The sequence below is a fragment of the Haliaeetus leucocephalus genome, unplaced genomic scaffold (assembly GCF_000737465.1).
Source record: "Haliaeetus leucocephalus isolate CR32 unplaced genomic scaffold, Haliaeetus_leucocephalus-4.0 Scaffold866, whole genome shotgun sequence".
NCBI lineage: Eukaryota > Metazoa > Chordata > Aves > Accipitriformes > Accipitridae > Haliaeetus > Haliaeetus leucocephalus.
The window spans coordinates 312899-333006 of NW_010973302.1; the positions used below are offsets into that span (position 1 = coordinate 312899).

The 20108-nt window shown below is 45.0% G+C and overlaps 1 protein-coding gene across 1 annotated transcript in view; it reads left to right on the top strand.

Annotated features, from left to right (window-relative positions):
* The first annotated feature begins 2963 nt into the window (after positions 1 to 2963).
* LOC104841408 (urea transporter 2-like) overlaps positions 2964 to 20108 on the top strand; it is a 35602-nt gene continuing 18457 nt past the window's right edge. Inside the window, exons 1-9 of the mRNA XM_010583075.1 lie at positions 2964 to 3129; positions 5428 to 5617; positions 6102 to 6230; positions 8697 to 8889; positions 9325 to 9472; positions 11026 to 11160; positions 12158 to 12207; positions 13641 to 13901; positions 13955 to 14083. Coding sequence (XP_010581377.1) covers positions 2964 to 3129; positions 5428 to 5617; positions 6102 to 6230; positions 8697 to 8889; positions 9325 to 9472; positions 11026 to 11160; positions 12158 to 12207; positions 13641 to 13901; positions 13955 to 14083 — 1401 coding nt within the window. The remainder of the gene's footprint in view (positions 3130 to 5427; positions 5618 to 6101; positions 6231 to 8696; positions 8890 to 9324; positions 9473 to 11025; positions 11161 to 12157; positions 12208 to 13640; positions 13902 to 13954; positions 14084 to 20108) is intronic.

The following is a 20108-nucleotide window of genomic DNA, read 5'->3' on the forward strand; positions in this document are numbered from 1 at the left end:
TTTCCTGGTGAGGTTTAAAATGAACGTGAGATTTTCAGGTGCTGTGAAGACATAGACGCAACCACTCAGCATTTATTCTCCCTGCTGGTAACAGCTGCACTTGCTTGCTGGTGGTGGATATTGTTGACAGCAAAGGGGACACTAACCTTTCTTTACTGATGCTTCCCCAAGACTTCAAGTTCTTAAGAGATGCTCCCGTCTCCTTTACGTGGATTCACTGCAGCTGTCTGAGCCCACCTCAATCTTTTGAAACTCTTTGGAGAAGTCTTCTGGAAGGAATATGAGCAAATAAACAAAATAGGCAATGTTGAATATCTCTGATACCAGCCATATCTGCTAACTCTGAATATTAAGCTCTGGTGGGAAAGCAACCTCTGTGACAGCCAGGTGCTAGCCTGGCACCACTCTGGAGTCTCTTCTCTGCTTGTGCTGTTGACCTCAGACCCTGTGTCCCTCCCCAAAAAACATTGGGTGTTTGACTGGAGCACCCAGGTTGAGCTGTTAATGGGAAGAATGGGAACTTTCAGAGGGCAGTTCTGAGCTGAAATAGGTTGACTTCCATCTGAAGGTGCTCAAAGCTACACTGACTACCAGGAAGCCCAGGGCAACAATGCATCTTACACAGCCTAGTGTTTATGGGATGTATTCAGGCACAAATACCTGGTTTTCCAGTAAGACCTGGCCTCTTTCTACCTCAGAGGGATGCAAATTCCCTCAGCCTAGAAGACACGTAGGAGGAGAAAGAGGACTCCTGCTCAGTGTTCCCTACACCAATGTCCTCCTGGCTGGCCACAAGGAACTAACCAAAAATGACAGTCACCAAGGCTGTCTTAAGCTGAAACCGGGGATTGGACCCAGCTTCTGGCCAGAATCAGATTACCAATAGCAAAAAAAAAGAAGAGGGACAATAAACCCATGTCCTCCTTCTTCTTTTGCTCCTTGCTTGTTCCTGCACTGAGTGTAGCTGGGCAGAACCTGGGAACCTCCTTTCTCATGAGCCCAGAAGCAAGGTTTTGGGGGTGTCTATTCCTTGCACAAGCACATTTATTGCTTTAGACTACTCAATACCTTCTATAATCCTCCTCCCCCCCTTAGGATCAAGCAAAGTGAGGGATGCTTAGGTTTAGTTTTTACAGTAACACTTAACAACATCGCTTGCCAGTACATCCAGCCCCAGGTCATCACATCCAGCCCTGAAGGTCATCACAAAGACTCATAGAATCATTCATCACAAAGACTCTTAGAATCATTCATCACAAAGACTCTTAGAATCATAGAATTGTTTAGTTTGGAAAAGACCTTTAAGATCATCAAGTCCAACCATCAACGCAACACCACCGTGCCCACTAAACCACTAACCATGTCCTGAAGTGCCACGTCTACGTGTTTTTTGAACACCTCCGGGGATGGTGACTCCACCGCTTCCCTGGGCAGCCTGTTCCAACGTCTGACAACCCTTTCAGTACAGAATTTTTTTTCTAATATCCAATCTAAACCTCCCCTGGTGCAACTTGAGGCCATTTCATCTCATCCTATCACTAGTTACTCGGTAGAAGAGACCGGTACCCACCTCCCTACAACCTCCTTGCTGCCGTAGGGACGAGCTGCCGGCAGAGAGAGCCAAAGCACTAGACAACAGGCTCTGCACGATGCATTTGCAGGGCTTGCACTTAGCGTTGTGCTGCCAGGGGTGAGGGAAAAAAAAAAAAAAAACCAACATCTTTTGATGTTCAAGGATGCTCTTCTCAGGGCATTCCGAGCCACAGATATTTTTGCTAGCTGCCTGTCAGTGTTTGTCCCTGCAAAACAGCCTTCCCTCCAGCCAAGCATCCCTTTCCAGCCTGCTAAAGGCTTTAATACTAACAGCCAGCCTGTTTGAGCTACCAAAAAACAGGCTCCCACCAGAAGGTGGTGCCCATATTCCACAAAACAGGGGGCAAGCACTTCACAACACTGTCCACTTCTGGGCAACACCTAGAAACCCAGCCACAGGTCTCAAAAAAAAAAATCACTAGAGCAAAACCACAGACCAGCCGATGCCAGACTCCCTCAGAAAGCAGGGTGGCATTTTTGCAGATGTAACCTGCAGTGTAGCTCACTAGGGTGTGATGCAGTGTATATGCTCCTTATATCTTAATGGACTTTTTAATGAACAGAGCCCTGCAACTGTAATTGCGAGATGAATAAACCCATACTCCTGCTGGATATTCACCTCCTAACTAAAGAGCACACAGCCCTGAGCCAAGGTGCTTATCTTTGTCTAAAGCCACATGTGGATCCTGATTTCTGCGCAGTACTTTGATGCTACCCCAGTTTGCTCTTGGTCTATCAAAGGCAGATGTGGAATGAGGAGCATGGAAAGGCCATAGATTTGCTGGGATATACGAAGGCACCAGCTCAAAACATCAAAAGGGATACAGGCTTTAGCCTCTCCTCTAGTATTTTTGTGTCTCCTGCTGTCTGCTACTGTACTGGCAATTTGCATTTCTTCCCTCTAGCTCGCTACTAGCTAGACATCAGCAGTGTCCCTCCTCAGTTGCTGCAACAGCAGCTATACTTGGCCAAGCAGCACTGGTCAGCATGCAGGTACTTGGCAAATGTTATGTCCAACCCTGTCCAACCAGCAGCTTGTCACACGCTGCAGCAGGAGCTGGAGTGAGGGTGGGATGCTTCAGGGCACCTATGCCACCTCCCTTTTTGCCCCTACAGCTCTGTGCCACAGCTTCGTGACAGCAGTGGGTCCTCATCCCTGAGAGGAGAAACCACTGCCCTGGGCAGCAGCCCACACCGCTCTCAGCAGTGGTTCAGGCAGGTCCCTTCTCCATGAAACATTCCATCTTTGAAAAAGGATATCACCATGGGGCTTTAAAATACAGCAGAAAGTTGCCAGGGCACAACCCAAAAGGTTTTCTAACACGAGGGCTTTATGATTTACAGTTAACGCTTCTCACCACCCAAAAGAGATGGAGCTTGGAGAGATCGTTGTGGCCGAACGTCCCGGCGAGAGGCAGTTGTATGCGGAGCAGAAGCCAAGAGCCCAGGACCTGCTGGGGAGAAGCAGAAATCGCATCCACCAAGTTTTCGAATATCTCACAGGAGAAATGAAAGAATATGGAGCGTGGATGAAAAGTGAGCGGAGGGATGTGCTTGGGGCTCTCTGGCTAGAAAGAGCGAGCTGGGAACATCTGTATTGCCAACAGTACTTTCAGTGCTGGGGCATGAGATGAGGGGCCATTTCATCCCTGAGTGAGAGCAGAGGTGGCATGGTCCAAGCTCATTGCAAACTTCTGGTCTTTTCACCCAAATCATTTTACCCTCGGGAAGGGGATCTCACTGCGTCCTCTTGCCATTACCATGGCTGCAGGCATAATTCAGCACAGGCAAAACACATCTTTTACACTTAATCAGTTATGTGTCATTAGCATCACGTTCCTTATAGCGGTGCCCAGAATCACACAACAGGGCTGGGGATTTAGTCTTGTTTGTAAAGTGCTTTAGATTAGCGACTGTCTCCTCGTCCGCGTGTGGGCTGACGACGGGGACTTGACTCTTGATTGTGTGGGCAAAGGCTCTTGTATTACCAGCCTTGGGGGAGCAATAAGCACTGTGGCTGTTATGTTGCTATAAAATACAAAGCAAGTACTGATCTCAAAGGTTTACTGTCCAGACAGGAACAATACACGAGCAGATGGTCCACGTTACCTGGAATTATTAGGGATCTGGGGCTTTGAGAGGCTTTGTAAGACTGTGGGTCCTCTGTCAAGGCTAGGTTCATTAGCAGTACAACTCCAGCAACAGGAGAGAAATAAGATACGGCCATGTACAGCCAGGCTGTGCAGTGGCTATCGTTGGTGGAGGACGTGAGCTGAGGTGTCTCCAGCCAGGGAGCTCAGCAGGCTGGCAGTGTGGTCCCCAGCTGCAGGGGATCATCTCCTCCTGCTTTGTCTTTACTCTAGTGGTCCATGTTTTCTTATTCAAGGTCCTGAAAAGCTTTGGCTGCTGCCCACCGGTTATATTTCAATACTTACAGTTAATACTTGTGTCTAAAGCCAAGAGCATTGCTGATATATTTCATAGCTCAACGCCAAATATTAGTAATCATTATTCCAGAAAAGCCTGATTATTTTTCTCTAAGGAACTCATTCGTCCCTGACTGGAACTGCCTGGCTCCCCAACAATGCACAGCCTGAGGGATGTTCATGATGCCATCCCTCAACTTGCACTCCAGCCTCTTGGGAGGGCTCTCCCAGGGATGCTGAAGAGATGCAGAGTGGTACTTGGCCCTTCAGAGATCCTCTATTTAAGCTACTCTCATCAGAAAGCAAAACCTGAGCCTTGACTGTAAATACAACACAGGGAAGGAGAGGGCGAGAGGGGAGGTTTTAGGAATATGTCATTGCCCAGATTCAAAAAGTAGTCTGGCACTTTATGCTGTGTCTAATTAACAATTTAAACTAAATGAATTAATTTTAAATACTTAAGAAGTCAAAAGCTGCATATACATACTGTACGTGTAAGCAGCCCCTCTTTCTCATTTCGTCTCCTTGCATCATGCTGAATAATGCATAGCAGTACAGAAACGGTTACACCTTTCCCAGAAACGTGGCAGAAAAAAAGACCTGAAGTCAATTTGCAGCAGAAGAGCCAGAGGCAAAAAGTTATTGCAGTGCTACAAGACCCTCCTCTCCCCATGGAGATCGCTAGGAGCACTGCACATAGATGCCCTCAGAGAGGTTGCCCTCAGCCCCACACACATCCCACCTCCCCCCTGCACTCACCTGAGGTACCCCAACTTGGTGCCCGTTTGCTCTGTCCGAGTTCAACAGTCTTCTCTAAAGAGCAATGGCTCTTTGTCCTTTGGAAATGCCTCTTTCCCCTCGAGTACAGTCCAAGCTATAATAACTATTCTCTTAATTTAACTTCTTCAGTTCCCAAAGTACTTTTTTAGACACCTTTGACAGTTTGACCCCATCTCCTATAGATAGTATACCTCCACGTTCTGGGTCCCTGAAACAGCAAAAGTTTTCCTTTTCATCTTTCCCTATCCACGTACAAACTAGTTTCAGTCTTTGCCTAAGTTGCTCTCTGCATCTGAATAATACACCAAAAAGGGACTATCTTCTCATTAAATTTATAGCAGAATCTTAAGCATCCTACCATGCAAGAAAGACTATTCTTTGACCACCATAAATAAACCACTTTTTTATTAATCCCTCCATGAACTTTATAGCAGTGCCCAGTCCATCCCTATTAGCTTTTCAAGTGCCAGATGCAAAATATGCTCAGACAGCAATAAATCAGAGACCAGTTTTACAGTCCCGGTGACACATCGCCTCAGTTCTGTGGCCAGAAAGCGACTTGTAGGAGATGAGTGTGCTTTGCTGAAATGATGCCTTATTGCCAATGTTGTTATTTGGTCTCCTCCAGATAAGCCCCTAATGGTTCAGCTGGTGGACTGGATCTTGCGAGGCACCTCTCAGGTGATGCTTGTCAACAACCCTCTCAGCGGACTCATTATTTTAGTGGGGCTTTTCATCCAGAGCCCCTGGTGCCTGCTCACAGGCTGTACTGGCACAACCGTGTCGACATTAACTGCGCTGGCCCTCAGTCAGGACAGGTAGGTGGTACCTCATGTTCGGGCACTTAATAAAAATTGATCGTTATGATATCGGAAACCCTCTGATGGGTCATAGCCCCGCATCTGAGTGCATTAGAGACAGCAGATTGGCTTTCCTTATGGGTGGTTTGGAAGCAGTTAGGTGAGGACGGAGCTGTGGTCAAGAAAGAGCTGGCCTGGCCCCATAGTCAGCTGTCTTTTTGAGAGCAAACTTTTATCTCTCTTGGATAGCCATTGTCACAACCACACAGGTCCTTTGGGTCCCAAGGACCCCCCCAGATCATCATCATCCAACAATCTCCAAACTCTCCCCTTCCGCACACCAGTGCAATGCAATACAGCAGCAACCTCACCGCTTGTTCATCCCTCCCTTACGTTCCCTTCACCAGGAGCAGGACACTTATAAATTGAATTTCAGTGGGTCTCTGTGACAGGCCACCTTCAGCACAGCTTGCTACCTTGCAAACATTTCTTTCCATCACAGATCAGCCATTGCAGCTGGGCTGCACGGCTATAACGGGATCTTGGTGGGACTCCTTATGGCCGTCTTCTCTGACAAAGGCGATTACTTCTGGTGGCTTCTTCCTCCCGTGGCAGTTATATCAATGGCCTGGTAAGTGCCACTTTCTCCTCCTAGGGACAGTTCTCAGAGAATGAGGAGTCCTGCTACATACAGCTTAAAACACATTGCCCAGTCCCCTACACCAGCAGCTCCAGCCACGGTGGCACTGGAAAGAGATATCCATTGAGGCACAGAGCTTGCGAGGCACGTCGGTAGGAGGTTGAGTGCGCAAGCACTGATTATAGCACACAGACAAAGCAGCAGCCCCGATTCAACGCTCTGCGAATGGCCCTCATCAGCAGGACTCATTCAGGGGGGACGTCATCATGCCCAGCACCGCGACGGTTCTTCCTCAGCCAGGCGCTGAACTGATCCGGTGCTCTCCCTCGGGCTGAATTCAATATTCCCCTTCTCAGATATGCAACCAGTCGTGAGCGAAATTAATTCCTCCAAGTATCTCCAAATGCCAGACAGCGTCTTTTCAGGATTAAATTTACCATTTCTAAATATGGACCCTAACAGCACTGCAGAATCTATTTAACAGCCTTAACTGAAATTAATTCAAGAGTCACATTTTAATCACTCTTAGTGATAAGATGCAAGTCATTATTGCATTTCACTGCTTTTAAGATCAGCTCTTTTTCATATTTTATTTCTTTAGTCACTCTCAGCAAAGGTCATTTTGCAACAACCTCTCAAAACCCAGGACATGTTGCAAGAATGTTTAGTTTGTCTTGTCTGCCAGAATTCCTTGGGGCCTTTTGTTTAAACTTTTCTTCGTTCTTTTAGTTCACAAGACTTGAGGGTAGAGCTGAAAGATTTTTAAATTAGACATTTCAGTGATTTTTTCAACTGATACTTTGAATTTCAGCTTTAGAAGTCAGCATTTCTTTAATTGTTTCCTTTTTTTCTGACAAGATATATAACTGGCAGAAGCTTTGTATTTCAGCACAGAAATTAGGACACCGTTTGCACTGAAGTGCTGATTTTTTTTCCTACAGCTACAAGCAAGGAAATCTGTAAACTGCTCTGGGAACCAAATTTGTCATAAAAGAATAGGCTTCATCTGAGATTATACAAGGAAAACGAAGCATTTTTTTCACTGATAGTATCTACACAACAGGACAGAAGATGTTGCTTTTGAAATGCCACATAGTTTGGGTGGGGTTCCTTTATTAGAACCAGCTTAATGACCTTCTAGGACTCAAATGCAGCTTCTTGAAAAATTCAAGTCTTTAAACTGAATTTTTGTAAACTGTGCGATGTCCACTGCTACTTGGAGGTTGACCATAAGAGCTCACTTATATCAGAAAAGCTCAGCTGGAAGCAGCAGAACACAGGCCATTTCTATCAAGGACAGGACCTGGCCATTCACTCTCTTCCACAACCCTTGTGGGCCCCATAAAAAACAGATATTATCTTGCCAATATGCTCCCACAAAGTCATTCATGCAGGACACTCACTTTAAGTGGAAATAAGGCAGTCTGGAAATGTCCCGAGGAAAGCAGATCTGGCGAAGTTTATATCCCAGGTTCTACAGCCAAGAACTTTGGGAAAAGTCATGGTATCTCAAGGTTTGCAGGCTTTTTAGTGTTCATTCTCTAAATATTTTGAGGGTCACCCCAAATACTTTACGTGCTAAATATACTCAATCATGTTTCTTAAGAACTAAGCTCAGTTTTCAGAAAATGCCGTATGATTTTGGGTGGTACCTGGGCAGCACACAGCAACATCAGTCTCATTGACATAAGTAGGAACATTAACCAAGGTCTGGGTCATGCCTGGCACAACACCCCTCACACCTCTGTTAGAGTGGTCACTTCGTCTTACACTCTGTCAGGCTCCATATGTCCTAAGGAGTCCTCATTCCCCCAAAATAGTGTCTAACACAGTAAATATTTTCCATCTTTCTTAATGGAAGATTTTCCATCCTCTTTGATCACCTCTTCTGCTTTATTTCTTTTCCAGAACCATCTTCTGATATCCTTTATGCTATTTAAATAAATAAATTAAAAAGCAAATTAGGTAATTTCCAGCTTCCTCTTGCCTCCTCAAGACAGCAGCTTTTTCAAACCATCTAAACTTCTCCACAGTTCTTCATGTGGCATTCCCAAAATTTGCTCTTCTCTTTCTTGTTAGATTTTTCTACCAAATAAGAAGCCAGATTACCTTTCTCCATCTGTGCCTAAATGCTGTGCTGGATGCATTTCTTCACTGATTCCCTGAGCTCAGCAGAGCTAGCAGAGCGCTTGCACACTAGCCACCTCTCCTGAGAGAAGGATGCGGAGTTTATACCATCCCGTGAATGGATGTGATAGTTGTTGCAAAAAGATGAACAGCATTCTGCAACTATTAGCCTGATGCAGACTAATATATTAAGGTATTCAATACCTGATGTTTTGAAAAGGAATGGCATTGGCTTGCATATACCAGAGCTTGTGACCAAAGTGGTAGATCTGTTTCACCACTATAATTGTTATGAACAAGTTATACTTGTGTCTCTTCTCCTGTTCTCAGTCCAATCCTGTCCAGTGCTTTGGGATCCATCTTCAGTAAATGGGACCTTCCTGTTTTCACCCTGCCCTTCAATATTGTGGTGACTTTGTACTTGGCAGCCACAGGACACTACAACCCCTTCTTCCCTACAACCCTCATCAAGCCTGTAGCTTCAGTCCCCAATATCACCTGGTCTGCAATCAATGTGCCATTGGTAAGCTTCACACGAACAAGTTTATGTTATCTTATTAAAAAGGTGAGCATGAAGGCATTCAGTTCTGGATAGCAATTATTTCACATGGGGCAGAATGGCTATGTGATATGTACAGCCAGGAATGTTACCGTTTTTCTCCCCCACTAAAGTCACACCCCCACACCCCCCCAAAAAAAAGAAAACAATCCCCAACACCCCATCCACCATACTACCATCCCAAAAGAAATAAAAGTCCATCTTGGACTGATAAAGTTCAACCCAAACAGTGAACTAACTCTGGTTTGAAGGGCATGAGTGCCCACATTTACCCAGCAGTCCAACTCAGAGCCAGGGTTCCTTCCTTTCCTTTTCAACCAATAGCTTGGACAAAATAACTGCCATGTCCTTCTAAGTACAAAGATAAAATAACATGCCCTTTTCTACCGGCTGCTGCAGCTCTTGCAATCCATCCCAGCTGGCATTGGTCAAGTGTATGGTTGTGAAAACCCCTGGACTGGAGGCATCATCCTTGTTGCTTTACTTATCTCCTCCCCACTTATTTGTTTACATGCTGCAATTGGATCGACAGTGGGGATGTTTGCAGGTAAGAAATATTTACCAGTCATTTTTGTAACTATGGTATCTTGACCCAAGCCGTCATATGACTCTGGACTTTACAGTTGCATGGGCTTGGATGTACTTAGGACAACACTCTCATTTTTGAAACCATCTCTAAATTTGGAACATCTTACTAAAGGTCACACAACATAGTGAAGGCAAGAACAGAAGCAAATTTTCTTTAAGCTTCAAATTTGTTACTGGATTTTTAACTCAGGCAGGTGGTTTATTCTACCTTGCTTAACCCTCCTGCCATTGGATGTGATGAATCCCATGGAGATGATTATAAAGAAACCTAGATAAATAGTCCCAGAACTGATCTTTTGCCACCACAAGTGTTTTAAATTACCACCACAAGCAGATGTCTGCCTCAGAGCTGATCAGTCAATGAAAAGAAACAGACTTTTCTAGGATGCAGTTCACTTTATCCTGCTGCAGATTTGTAAAAATAGCTAAATGAACGCCACTCAAAATGGCCTGACTCCCCACTAACCGGAGAAACAATCTTAAGAGAGATGAATCTGACCCTTGAAGTTAAACAAGATTAATGCCACTTATGTGACCGATTGTAATAAAAAAAAAAATATGGTGGAATAAGTGTAGTCTGAGACAACAACCTTGGAAAAGGCACAGTCACCCAACAATAAGTTCTCTGTGCTCTGAAGCACTTTGTACAAGATGTGAGCTGCTTTCTATTTGTGTTTTTAAACAAAACTACCCACAATTTGTATGGCTAAGAGCATTTGGCAAGTTTTGTACAGGTCTGACATTTAATCTACAAGAGAAAGGTCAGAGGAAAGTATCTGGGGATAAGCATGGCGATGAAACAGAAGACAAATGAGGATATTATAGCAGGAAAATGTATTAATCTTAAGAGTGACATGAAGGTGGCCTGTGCACTACATATTGTGCTCTCCTTTTTACTGGTAATCCTGAAGCCTATGAGAAATCCTGCAGAAGTCCCTGTGAGGTGAGATTTGGAGCAGACCCTCAGCTCCCATCCCAGTGGACAATTTGCACAGCACTGATGGAGCAACCACCTCTAGTAACTAGACAACATCTAGCAAAGGTCACTAGGAAGAGATGGAAAACTTTGCTTACTCCCACAAAAGACACTCAGCTGTGCCTCTGATATTCAAGATCAGGGTATGTATGAGGTTTAAACAGTACGTGCGAGCACAGCTTTCTGCAAGGACACTCAGGTGAGAAGGTCCTCCTACGTTCTGGCTGGATCCTTCATCTCGTTAGCTGGGGAACTAACTACAACACACTGAAGTGCATATGCCAACAGTTTTGCCCTAAAGAAATGTTTGAGACTGGGCCAAGTTCCAACCCTAGGGGCATCATCAGAGCTGCGAAATAATGAGCTTCATTCATTTGATTTCATCCTTTTTCTGCATGTCCACGTTACGCAAGCGCAAATGCAGTTAAATTTGTCTAGATGTCATTGGGAAGAGATGATGGATTCCCAGCAAGTGACGGGTCCTCCTGCAGATACCTCTCCTACCTGACCTCACAGCCTTGCCTTTTGTCTTGCAGCGCTGAGCATTGCATCACCCTTTGACAGCATCTACCTTGGCTTACACAATTACAACTGCGCGCTCGCCTGCATTGCGATCGGGGGCATGTTCTACGCCCTGACCTGGCAGACTCATTTGCTGTCACTTGCCTGTGGTATGTATCTTTTACAAAAAGGGAAGACAAAAATTCATGCAGCCAGGCAGTCTATGAGTAGTACAGGGTTTAGAGTCAACTACCGCTCTGCTGCAAAACTAGGTACTACACACGAGCTGTTTCTGTGATGGCATGAGTTGAGCTTGGACGTGCAAGCTGCAACTGCAGAGAGAAGGGCCTTTAGGCCCCGATAACTTAAAAACATCTGGAGACGGTGGAAGTACCATTTGTGAAAGGAGCACAAGCTATGCCATGAGCAGAAGTTTAACAAATTAGCAACTCAACAGATTCACAGAAGCAGCCTTTTTGTAACTATATATATCATTAGAGGAAGTGTGCCATGAGAAAAGAGCTGTTGCACAAGGTCAATTTAAAATCCGTCTACCCAAAGACCCCCATCTCCAACAGCAGCCAAACCCAGACTCTATGGGAAGAGTTTAAGAACGGCGTAGCATATATAAAATTCCCATGAAGATTCACCCAGCCTCCAACCATTTGCATTTCCATAGTTTTCTGTCCTGAGCATGGTTTCTGGATTGCTCAGTAGTTTTCCCTTCCTTGACTTTGCCCTTGGGTGCCTTATCTCCTGCTTTGCCACCTCGGACATCCTGGGGCCAGGAGGGTCACTGCTAACTGCTTGTGGTTTGAAGCCAAAGGAAGGGCGCTGGTGGAGAATTTCTGTAATCCCCCACTGCACACAGCTCAGGTTGTGCCAATTGATAAAAGAAATACCACCATCAGCTACTCTTGACAAAACCACGTTCTTCATTCACCAGCCATCTCTACAGAGCAGGTAGGACCAAATGTAGTCCACGTGGCCAGAGGCAGCACTGGGGCATTTTAACTAATTGTTGAATTTTAACACTAATCCTCACATCATGTAGCTGGCAGGATATATCACAGTGCCTTTGGACAGTATTACTATTTCTGATAACTTCTTTAGAGAGATGAGCAAGACTTTCCTCACCTTGAGTTGTCTTTGGTCTTCTTTTCTCAGCATTATTTTGTGCCTACTCCGGAGCAGCTCTTGCTAATGCCCTATCTGTGGTAAGTTTGGGGTTTGTTTTTTTTCTTTTTTTGTGGGATTGTTTGCTTGTTTGTTTTAACTGTATTTTGATTTGTAATGATACAATACTAAGGAAATGCCCCAAAAATCTCCATCAGTTTTGACAGCACTGAAGAGAGAAAGTAGTAGCCAGTGGCAGGTCTTGTACAAATTCTGTGTCAGTTGAATTGTGCCCTTGCAGACTCTATAGCTGATAATAAGATTTCAAAGGCCTTTCGAGCATGTTATCCACAGTGGGATTGTGCATGTCTATGTGAATTCCAGCAACAGCATATGGTTTGAGATGCAATACTTAGTTGCAGGCAATATTTTTGAACAATTCCCCATGGTCTAAATTTTTACTTACTTCTTCCAAGGTCATTCTCCCACCCTACCCACAGATACTATTTAAGTTTGATCTGGATATGAGAACTAAAATGCGGAGGAGACTGTTCTCTTAAATACAAAATCATCATATCTGGACAGATCAAGAATGAGGTGAAGCCAGAAATGCCAAGCTTTGTTTCTTCCTTAAGATCTGAGGGATTAAAGCAAAACCATACTTCTAATAAAATTGATTTAGTAACTTAAAAGAAAAAATATTTAGAACTAGCAGCTTCGTGCATTAAATGTATTCATCTGGCATCCACTCAGTACCATGTAGATCCCTGCAGATGGGTTGCTTTGTTAAGCACACCTGCTTTTGGGATGCATCAGAAAAAAGGACATCTACTTTTTCTCCCTGTAATCTTGTTTTTGGCAGACCCCAAGTCAGGTCAAGAGATGGGGATCACAGAGCAGGACTGTGGGTTGGATGCAATGCCAGTAAACGTGGGCACTGAGGATGGTGAATACGTGTGAACAGTACTCTCAGTACATGATATCTTAAAGTACAGTGAGGGTAGGATTTGGCTCATTTATTAGAGAATTTAAATGCCTATGTGTGAGCTGGGTGTGTTGGCTTTCATTACAGTCAGCAGAGCTCTGGAGCCTGATTCAGTTGCTTCAATATTGCTGCCAGGTACCATTCAGCACCAACAGCAGCATCTCCAAAAGGACTGAGGTCCCCAGTGCAGGATGCCTTACGTAGCCCCATACATTTCAGATAAACTAGATACCTCTGTGTGAGCAGCTGAATTGACATTTTGTAGCCGAGGAGCTTCCCAGACCTCCAGTGCCCAGCAGAAACCTAGCTCACGTGTAGCCCCTACCACATAGCCACCTGCATCTGGGCATCCTCCTCTGGATCCGAATTGGGGATCCTGTATGGGGGGGGGTCAGGAAGCCACTTTCTATTTCACACTGTCCTCAGGGTAAGGACAGGCTCTCCCAGCTTCTCAAATGCAAGAGTTTAGCAACGGGCAGACGTAAGCAAAGGGAACATGCAAAGAGAGGTACCAAAAGGCACGTGTCTGTCTGTCCTTTCCCCTTCCAGCTTGGGCTGCCACTCTGCACCTGGCCTTTTTGCTTCTCCGCACTTCTCTTTTTGCTGATAAATTCAGACAACCCAGCCATCCACAAAATTCCCCTCTGCAAAGTCACCTACCCAGAAGCCAACCGGATCTACTACCTGAGAATGAAGAGAAGAGCATCAGAGAGCCGGAGAGAAGAGCAGAAACGAAAGGAGCAGAAACCCTCCAGTGACTCAAAAATAAGCACAGGAGGCACCCCCCTGTGCACCCCCAAAAACCGCCACGCTTACTGATTTCAAATGTCCACAAGAGTATGGGTTTGGGGCGTTTTTTTCAGATGCCAGCCAAGTACACTACAGCCACAAACACCACCTTCGATAGCTGTCTGCAGGCTGGGGATTCGGCATCCCATGCTCCGGAGGAAAGACGATTTGCCCTTGAGCTAAGCTTTCCAAAAAGGACTCAGGTAACATAATAATGGCTGCCTTATCAATCCACAGGCTGTTAACTTCAAAGTCACCTCTTATCAATAATAATTATAAGAATAGGCAGAAGAACATTAAAGCTGACAAGAGGCTGTATTTAATTTCAGACATACAATTTAACAAAATAAATATGCTGAGAAGGCCTTGGTATCTAACAACAATAAATAATGTAAGAACTACATCAAGAGCTGCACTTCAAATTAAGAACATGTATATTTGAAAGTGGAATAAACAGACTGATCTCTTCCTTTCTTGTGTCAATGTCTAACCCTCTTAATCCCTTTAACAGCTACAACATACACAGGTAAATATTCTTACAAAGTGCATACTATTTTTGGTGCCATCTCCTGACTCCTCATTAAGTGCCAAGACAATGAAGGTATGAATATATATGCTTTAATCAGACTAGAAAAGTGACTAGCTAGCAATGATCAAACATTTTTCTTTTCCTTGCATAATTTTCTGTCTTACAAATAGAAGATCTCTCTCCTGCTGAATGCAGGATAGCAGGTCTGAATCCCTACGTGCATCCAGTGGGAAATAGGAAAACTTCATGTAAAAGAATGAGATAAACGTCTACTGCAGCTGGCAGTTACTGCAGCTCTTTCTCTGCCTTTCCTAGGGGAGCAGTTCCCTTGCATCACGTCACGAGCAATGAACAAGTCAAAGGCTCCCCTTGATGTTTCTTGGGTGTCAGACTGGGATCTTCACATGGGTCTTCAGTGTCTCATGAGAAACCTCATGAGGCATCACCAGTTAGTCACGGGAAGCTGAGAACCCTCTTGCTGATGTTCTCCCTGGGGGTTGGTTTCTAAGATACATAAGGTGCAAGGAGGACACCGCCACTTGATGCCTCCTCCAAGTCCTTCAGGGGCCAATTGCCCAAAAGAGGACTTTTCTTGCGAACCTTTTCCAAAAAAACAAGCCTGACAGAAAGTCTTCCTCATTCTAAAGTCATTTCACATGATCAGTTTAAAAATCACAGACCCAAAGGACTTGAAGATTTAAAATCCAAAGAGACTATGCAACCAAAAACATTCAGATCAGATGCTGTCCTTTCTGCTTCTGCTGTTTTGCAGATTCATTTGAGGGTCTTTGAGCAGGTGGGAGCCCAGCTCTAACCCAGCACTTGGACCTTTTTAAAAAAGGTGAGCCTGGGTGCTGCTTCTGGGACTGTTTGTGTCTTTATAACCAGAAGACCAGCAACACAAGCAGCTGCCAGCCCCTCTAAATATCCCCTAGAAGCAGCATCCAGGACTGAATTCAGCCTGGGAGACAAAACCTGTGCCATAAAAGTATGTTCAGATGCTTTTTAAACAGGTTAGGCCATTTCAAGGACTTTGGTAAAACTTAGGTCCTCCTTCCCCCCCTCTCTGGATGACAACAGATTTGAGATTCCACCTGGCAAGACAGCCTCACGCATGCAGATAATTCCAAATTTCCATAGCCAAGATCACCCTATTACTGAAAATTTAGGGATCGAGGGAGCTTTGTAGCCACTATAACCTGGTCCACCAACCTCAGACGAGCACCTGTGTTATACCTCTGTCCCATTTTAGACCTCAGGCTAACCTCTGAACCTGACCTTACAAATGCCCTTCAGGAAAGCACCGAGGGAATGAGCTGGCATTCCCACATGCCACAAGTCTTGAAGATTAATAAAAGACCAAGAATCCCAGCAGTCTGCCTGACTTGTTAGCCGTGAGAGTTTTGTTGGCCCAGGGCAAACTAAGAGGGATGGGACTGACCACAGCTCGATATTTGACCTATGTCTATTAGAGGGAGGAAGATCTGCAACTGCAGATGTGCAACTGCAGATGTGCAACTGCAGATGTGCAGCAAATGCACTAGAGTGCGTCAAAACCTCCCACGCAAATCCCAGCAGCCTCCCGGAGATGCTGAGCTCTGACAAGCAGCAGGAGCCCAGGGGCACAGGTGTATTTCTGTAACACAAGAGCAAGGGATGAAAAGCGCTAATTTAGGAGAAACAGATGGTTGGCAAAAAAAAAAACAACCTGGGACCCAGGCACTGGACAAAGACAGTGAAGCCTTTAAGCTATCACAGAGGACTGCTGCAAATGGATCTACAATCTCGGCCAGTGTTAAATGATATTTGTAGGCTGCATGTGCAGCTGCTTATTCCTGCATGGTGACTCCAGAAAAAGCAAAGACACCATCACGAAAGGTGTCAGCAGGCAGGGAAGAAAGCAGAGAGCCACAGGAGAACAAGCTGCCCTTTGAGCCACGATGCCAGCAAACCACTGCTGGTAGAAAAGCAACCTCGTATGGTCACTACAGGCTGCAAGATCAGGGATATCCCAGTGTTACTGCTGCTGTAGAGAAAACAAAGGCAGAATGACAGATGAGGTGATACATAGCTGTCTGAACACCTTCCCTCTGCAGCAGTCAATGAAATTATAAGCATGTGCAAACTAGCAGGACCCATTTATAGAGTCATGGAATGGTTTGGGTTGGTAGGGACCTCTAAAGGTCATCTCGTCCAACCCCCTGCCATGAGCAGGGACATCTTCCACTAGATCAGGTTGCTCAGAGCCCCGTCAAACCTGTCCTGGAATGTTCCCAGGGATGGGACATCTACCACCTCTCTGGGCAACATCTTACAGTGCCTCACCGCCCTCATCGTAAAACATTTCCTCCTTATACCTAGCCGTCTGCTCTGCACAGTTTAATTTAGCTCACACACAGCATTAGAGAAAGATTTGAATAATAGCAACATAAAGTTACAAAAATACTGCTAGAACCATGTTTTTTTAAGAAAAACCTCAACTGCGGTTAGTTATGCCAAGCATATTATTTTTTTTCTTAAAATTAAGAGTGAAGTCCAAGCACAATATGGCTATTGGAAAGAATTTGTCATGTAAGAGCCACTATAGACATTAATTCCTCAGCCACAAGTAAATCCATCCTGAAATCAATTAGTAAAGCAATTCTAGAGCTGAAGCCATCCATAAAAAATAGGGTATAAACAGCTTTATTAAGTCTCTAGCTAATCAAAAGATTTGAGTAACTATAGCCAGTACTAATAATTCTTGAAAACAGGCAAGACAAATCAAGTGTCTCCTGGAAGGGAGCAGGAGACAATAAAAGCACCAACAAAAGTTATCAATGGTAGCCCAACAGCCTGTGCTCTATTGAGTTCTATAAAAAACTTTCATTAAGTGAAATAAAATGTACAGTTTTCAATGGGACTAATCATTTTGAGACAGTTCCAGAGATCTAACATAAAACAAATATGCCCATAAAAAAAAAAAAAAAAAGCCTAAAACCTAAAGCTTCTTCTGTAGGTAGAGCAGTCACTCCATCCAGCTCACTTCCACAGAAAATTAAATAATTTTTCCTGTACAAATCAATGCCTGGCCTAGCGGTAGCATATATAAAAACAACCTCCTGAAAATTTGCCTGCAAAAACTGAACAGCAGCAGCAAATGGGAGCGGACTAAGAAACACAAAGGGATTGCAAGAGACCTCCCCAGTGAACAGAGAAGACCATCTATTCTAACTGGAGTCCAATGTAAAAACTGTACCTATACTATGCGGTTCTAAGTAAAATGCTTACTTTATTGCTCCAAATGTCATTTTTCTTACTCTTCTATTTGCTCCATACCCCCTAAAAGAAAAAAAAAAACAACTTTTCTCTTTGAGAGGATGTTCCCAGCTCTTCTCCCATAGACATAGATGCTTCTGTTGATAAGATCAGTCACAGAACCTCTTACAAAAAAAGCTGAGACGAGTGCTTTAGATGTCCTGGCTTGGATATTGATGACTGCAGAATGACTAACCTGTTAATCACTCTTCATGAACAATTAGCAAAGCTGCACTGAGGGAATGTGGAGGGCAGGGATTTGCCTTCTCAGTGGACATTATTTGCAGCAGAGGTAAGAGCCACGCTGCCATCCACACTGGAGCATCCTAGTTGCTGAAGCGTGATGTTTACCTCCTGATTCCTTCATCTGATGACCTTTTTTGAGACCCAGCAACCCCCCCACGTAGTACTGGGGTCCAGAGCAGACCGAAACAGCAGCACAGAGGGAGACCACCATAGGACATGGTGAAACCTCTCAGCCCAGGGAGAATACCCAAAGCTCTAGGGCTGGAGAACCCACTTCTGTGCTTTCAAACAGTGATGAGGAGAAGCGGCTGCAGTGTCGCATGGGAAGAAAAAGCCAGGCAAAATGTGATGGGTTAAAGTCTGGTGCCACTGAGCAGGTTTCCTTGTTGGTCTCCATTCTCAAGCTGCCAGAGCTGCTCTGCAGCAGAGCCTGGGCCCTTCTCTCCCTGCTCCATCCAACGCTGCTGTGAGCTTAAAATAAATATTGTCATTTTTTCAGCCCTTCTGCAACATCAACGCCTCTTCTTTCCATACCTGCAACTACAGGTCGGTGCAAATAGGAGCGTGAAGTTGTCAGACACAGGGAGAGCAGGGATCCCCCCCCAGCCCTTAGGCAGCATCCCAGCAGCCACCAGTAAATGTCAGAAAGGGCTTTATGCTCCAGAGGGGCACTCCGGCAACACGGGGGCCTCACTACAAGCCGAAAAGTCCCAAACTCTACAACATACCCAAATAAGGTAAGTCCCTACAATTTCCAGCTGCTGGGAAGTTGTTCTGTGCTTTGTCCATGCCAGATATCTCCAGTCTGCAATGACAGTCGTATTCCCCAACGCTGCGGGGCTGACTCATTTTTTTGTTGATCGCATTTGCCAGGGTTACAGAATTACCACCGCTCTGAGGGTGAGATCTGTTTGCCAAACACTGTCCCCTCACCCCCCCTTCAACAGAAGGGTGTGTTTTAATTTGGAAGATGGAAGGAGTTCAAACAGGAAACAAACCCTTGATTGCAGTTGATTTTACAGTTCTCAGGAGGTCTTTTACAAGCTCCTGCAGCTGTTGCCACAGCTGGAATTCACACATCCCAGTGGTGGGATGAGAAGACTGGGGATAGCTCTGTGGGAAGCAAAGGTTTCTTCCACCACATTTTCCCTGGGAATGAGTTTGGGCACCTCCGACTCCAGCTCAGCAGCTCCTGAGCACACTCAGTTACCTTCGTGCATTTAGTAGCTTAAGCTGCCATGGAGCCGCTTCATTACATCCTTCTCCAGGGACAGCCCTTTGCATAGACAGTTGAGGCAGACCCAAATCCGTGCTCCCCAAATGTGCAGCTTCACTCAGCACAGCAGGGTTAAAGCACCAAGTCCATGCAGGAGCCCTTCCAAAAACATCCATCTACCTCACCCACCCAAAATGCCCAGGGGTTCAGGCTGCTTAGCGCATCTCAGCAGCTGCAAATCAAATTGTGCTGCGCACTGAATTGCACCAGGCAAAGACAGAGAGACAGAAATATCTTCGACTCGTGCAGCTGGGGATGATCTGGAGTCTTTTTTCCCCTCGCTGCACGGCACCCCAGCCTGTACCTGACCTCGCTCCTCCACACTTCCCTCATTTCAACCAAGTGCTGACAGCTCTGTTGCCCTGTCATCCACAAATCTCCGCTCTGCAAAACCACTCCACCAGAAACCAGGCAGCGACTTTCTGGCTGTGGAGAAAACCAGAAAGGCAAAGATGATAACAAAATATCAGCCAGCGATGGTTTCTTACTGTAGCCGAGTGAGTTTATTTCACTTGTGTAAATTAAACCCTGTTTAGGGCATTTTCCATTCCCAGAAATTGAATTATCCAACACATATGACTTTTTTTTCTTTTGTCTACGACAAAATGTGCATCTTTACTGCAAATGGATTTATGTTTGCTTGTGTGTGTGTGCGTGAAAATGCTGCTCTGTAGCACTCCTTGCAAAATTCCATAAGCATCTACAGCCAGTGTAACTCTACCTCTATCCATTGCACTGATTATTAATTTTCAGTTGTTCCTACTGTCTGCTGGTTCGTTTCTGGATGCTACTGGTCCTCTTTCTCTTGTTGATCAGAGCTGCAACCCATGCCACGTACAGCACCTTCCACTTCTATTAAGAACTACTTGGCAAGAAAATA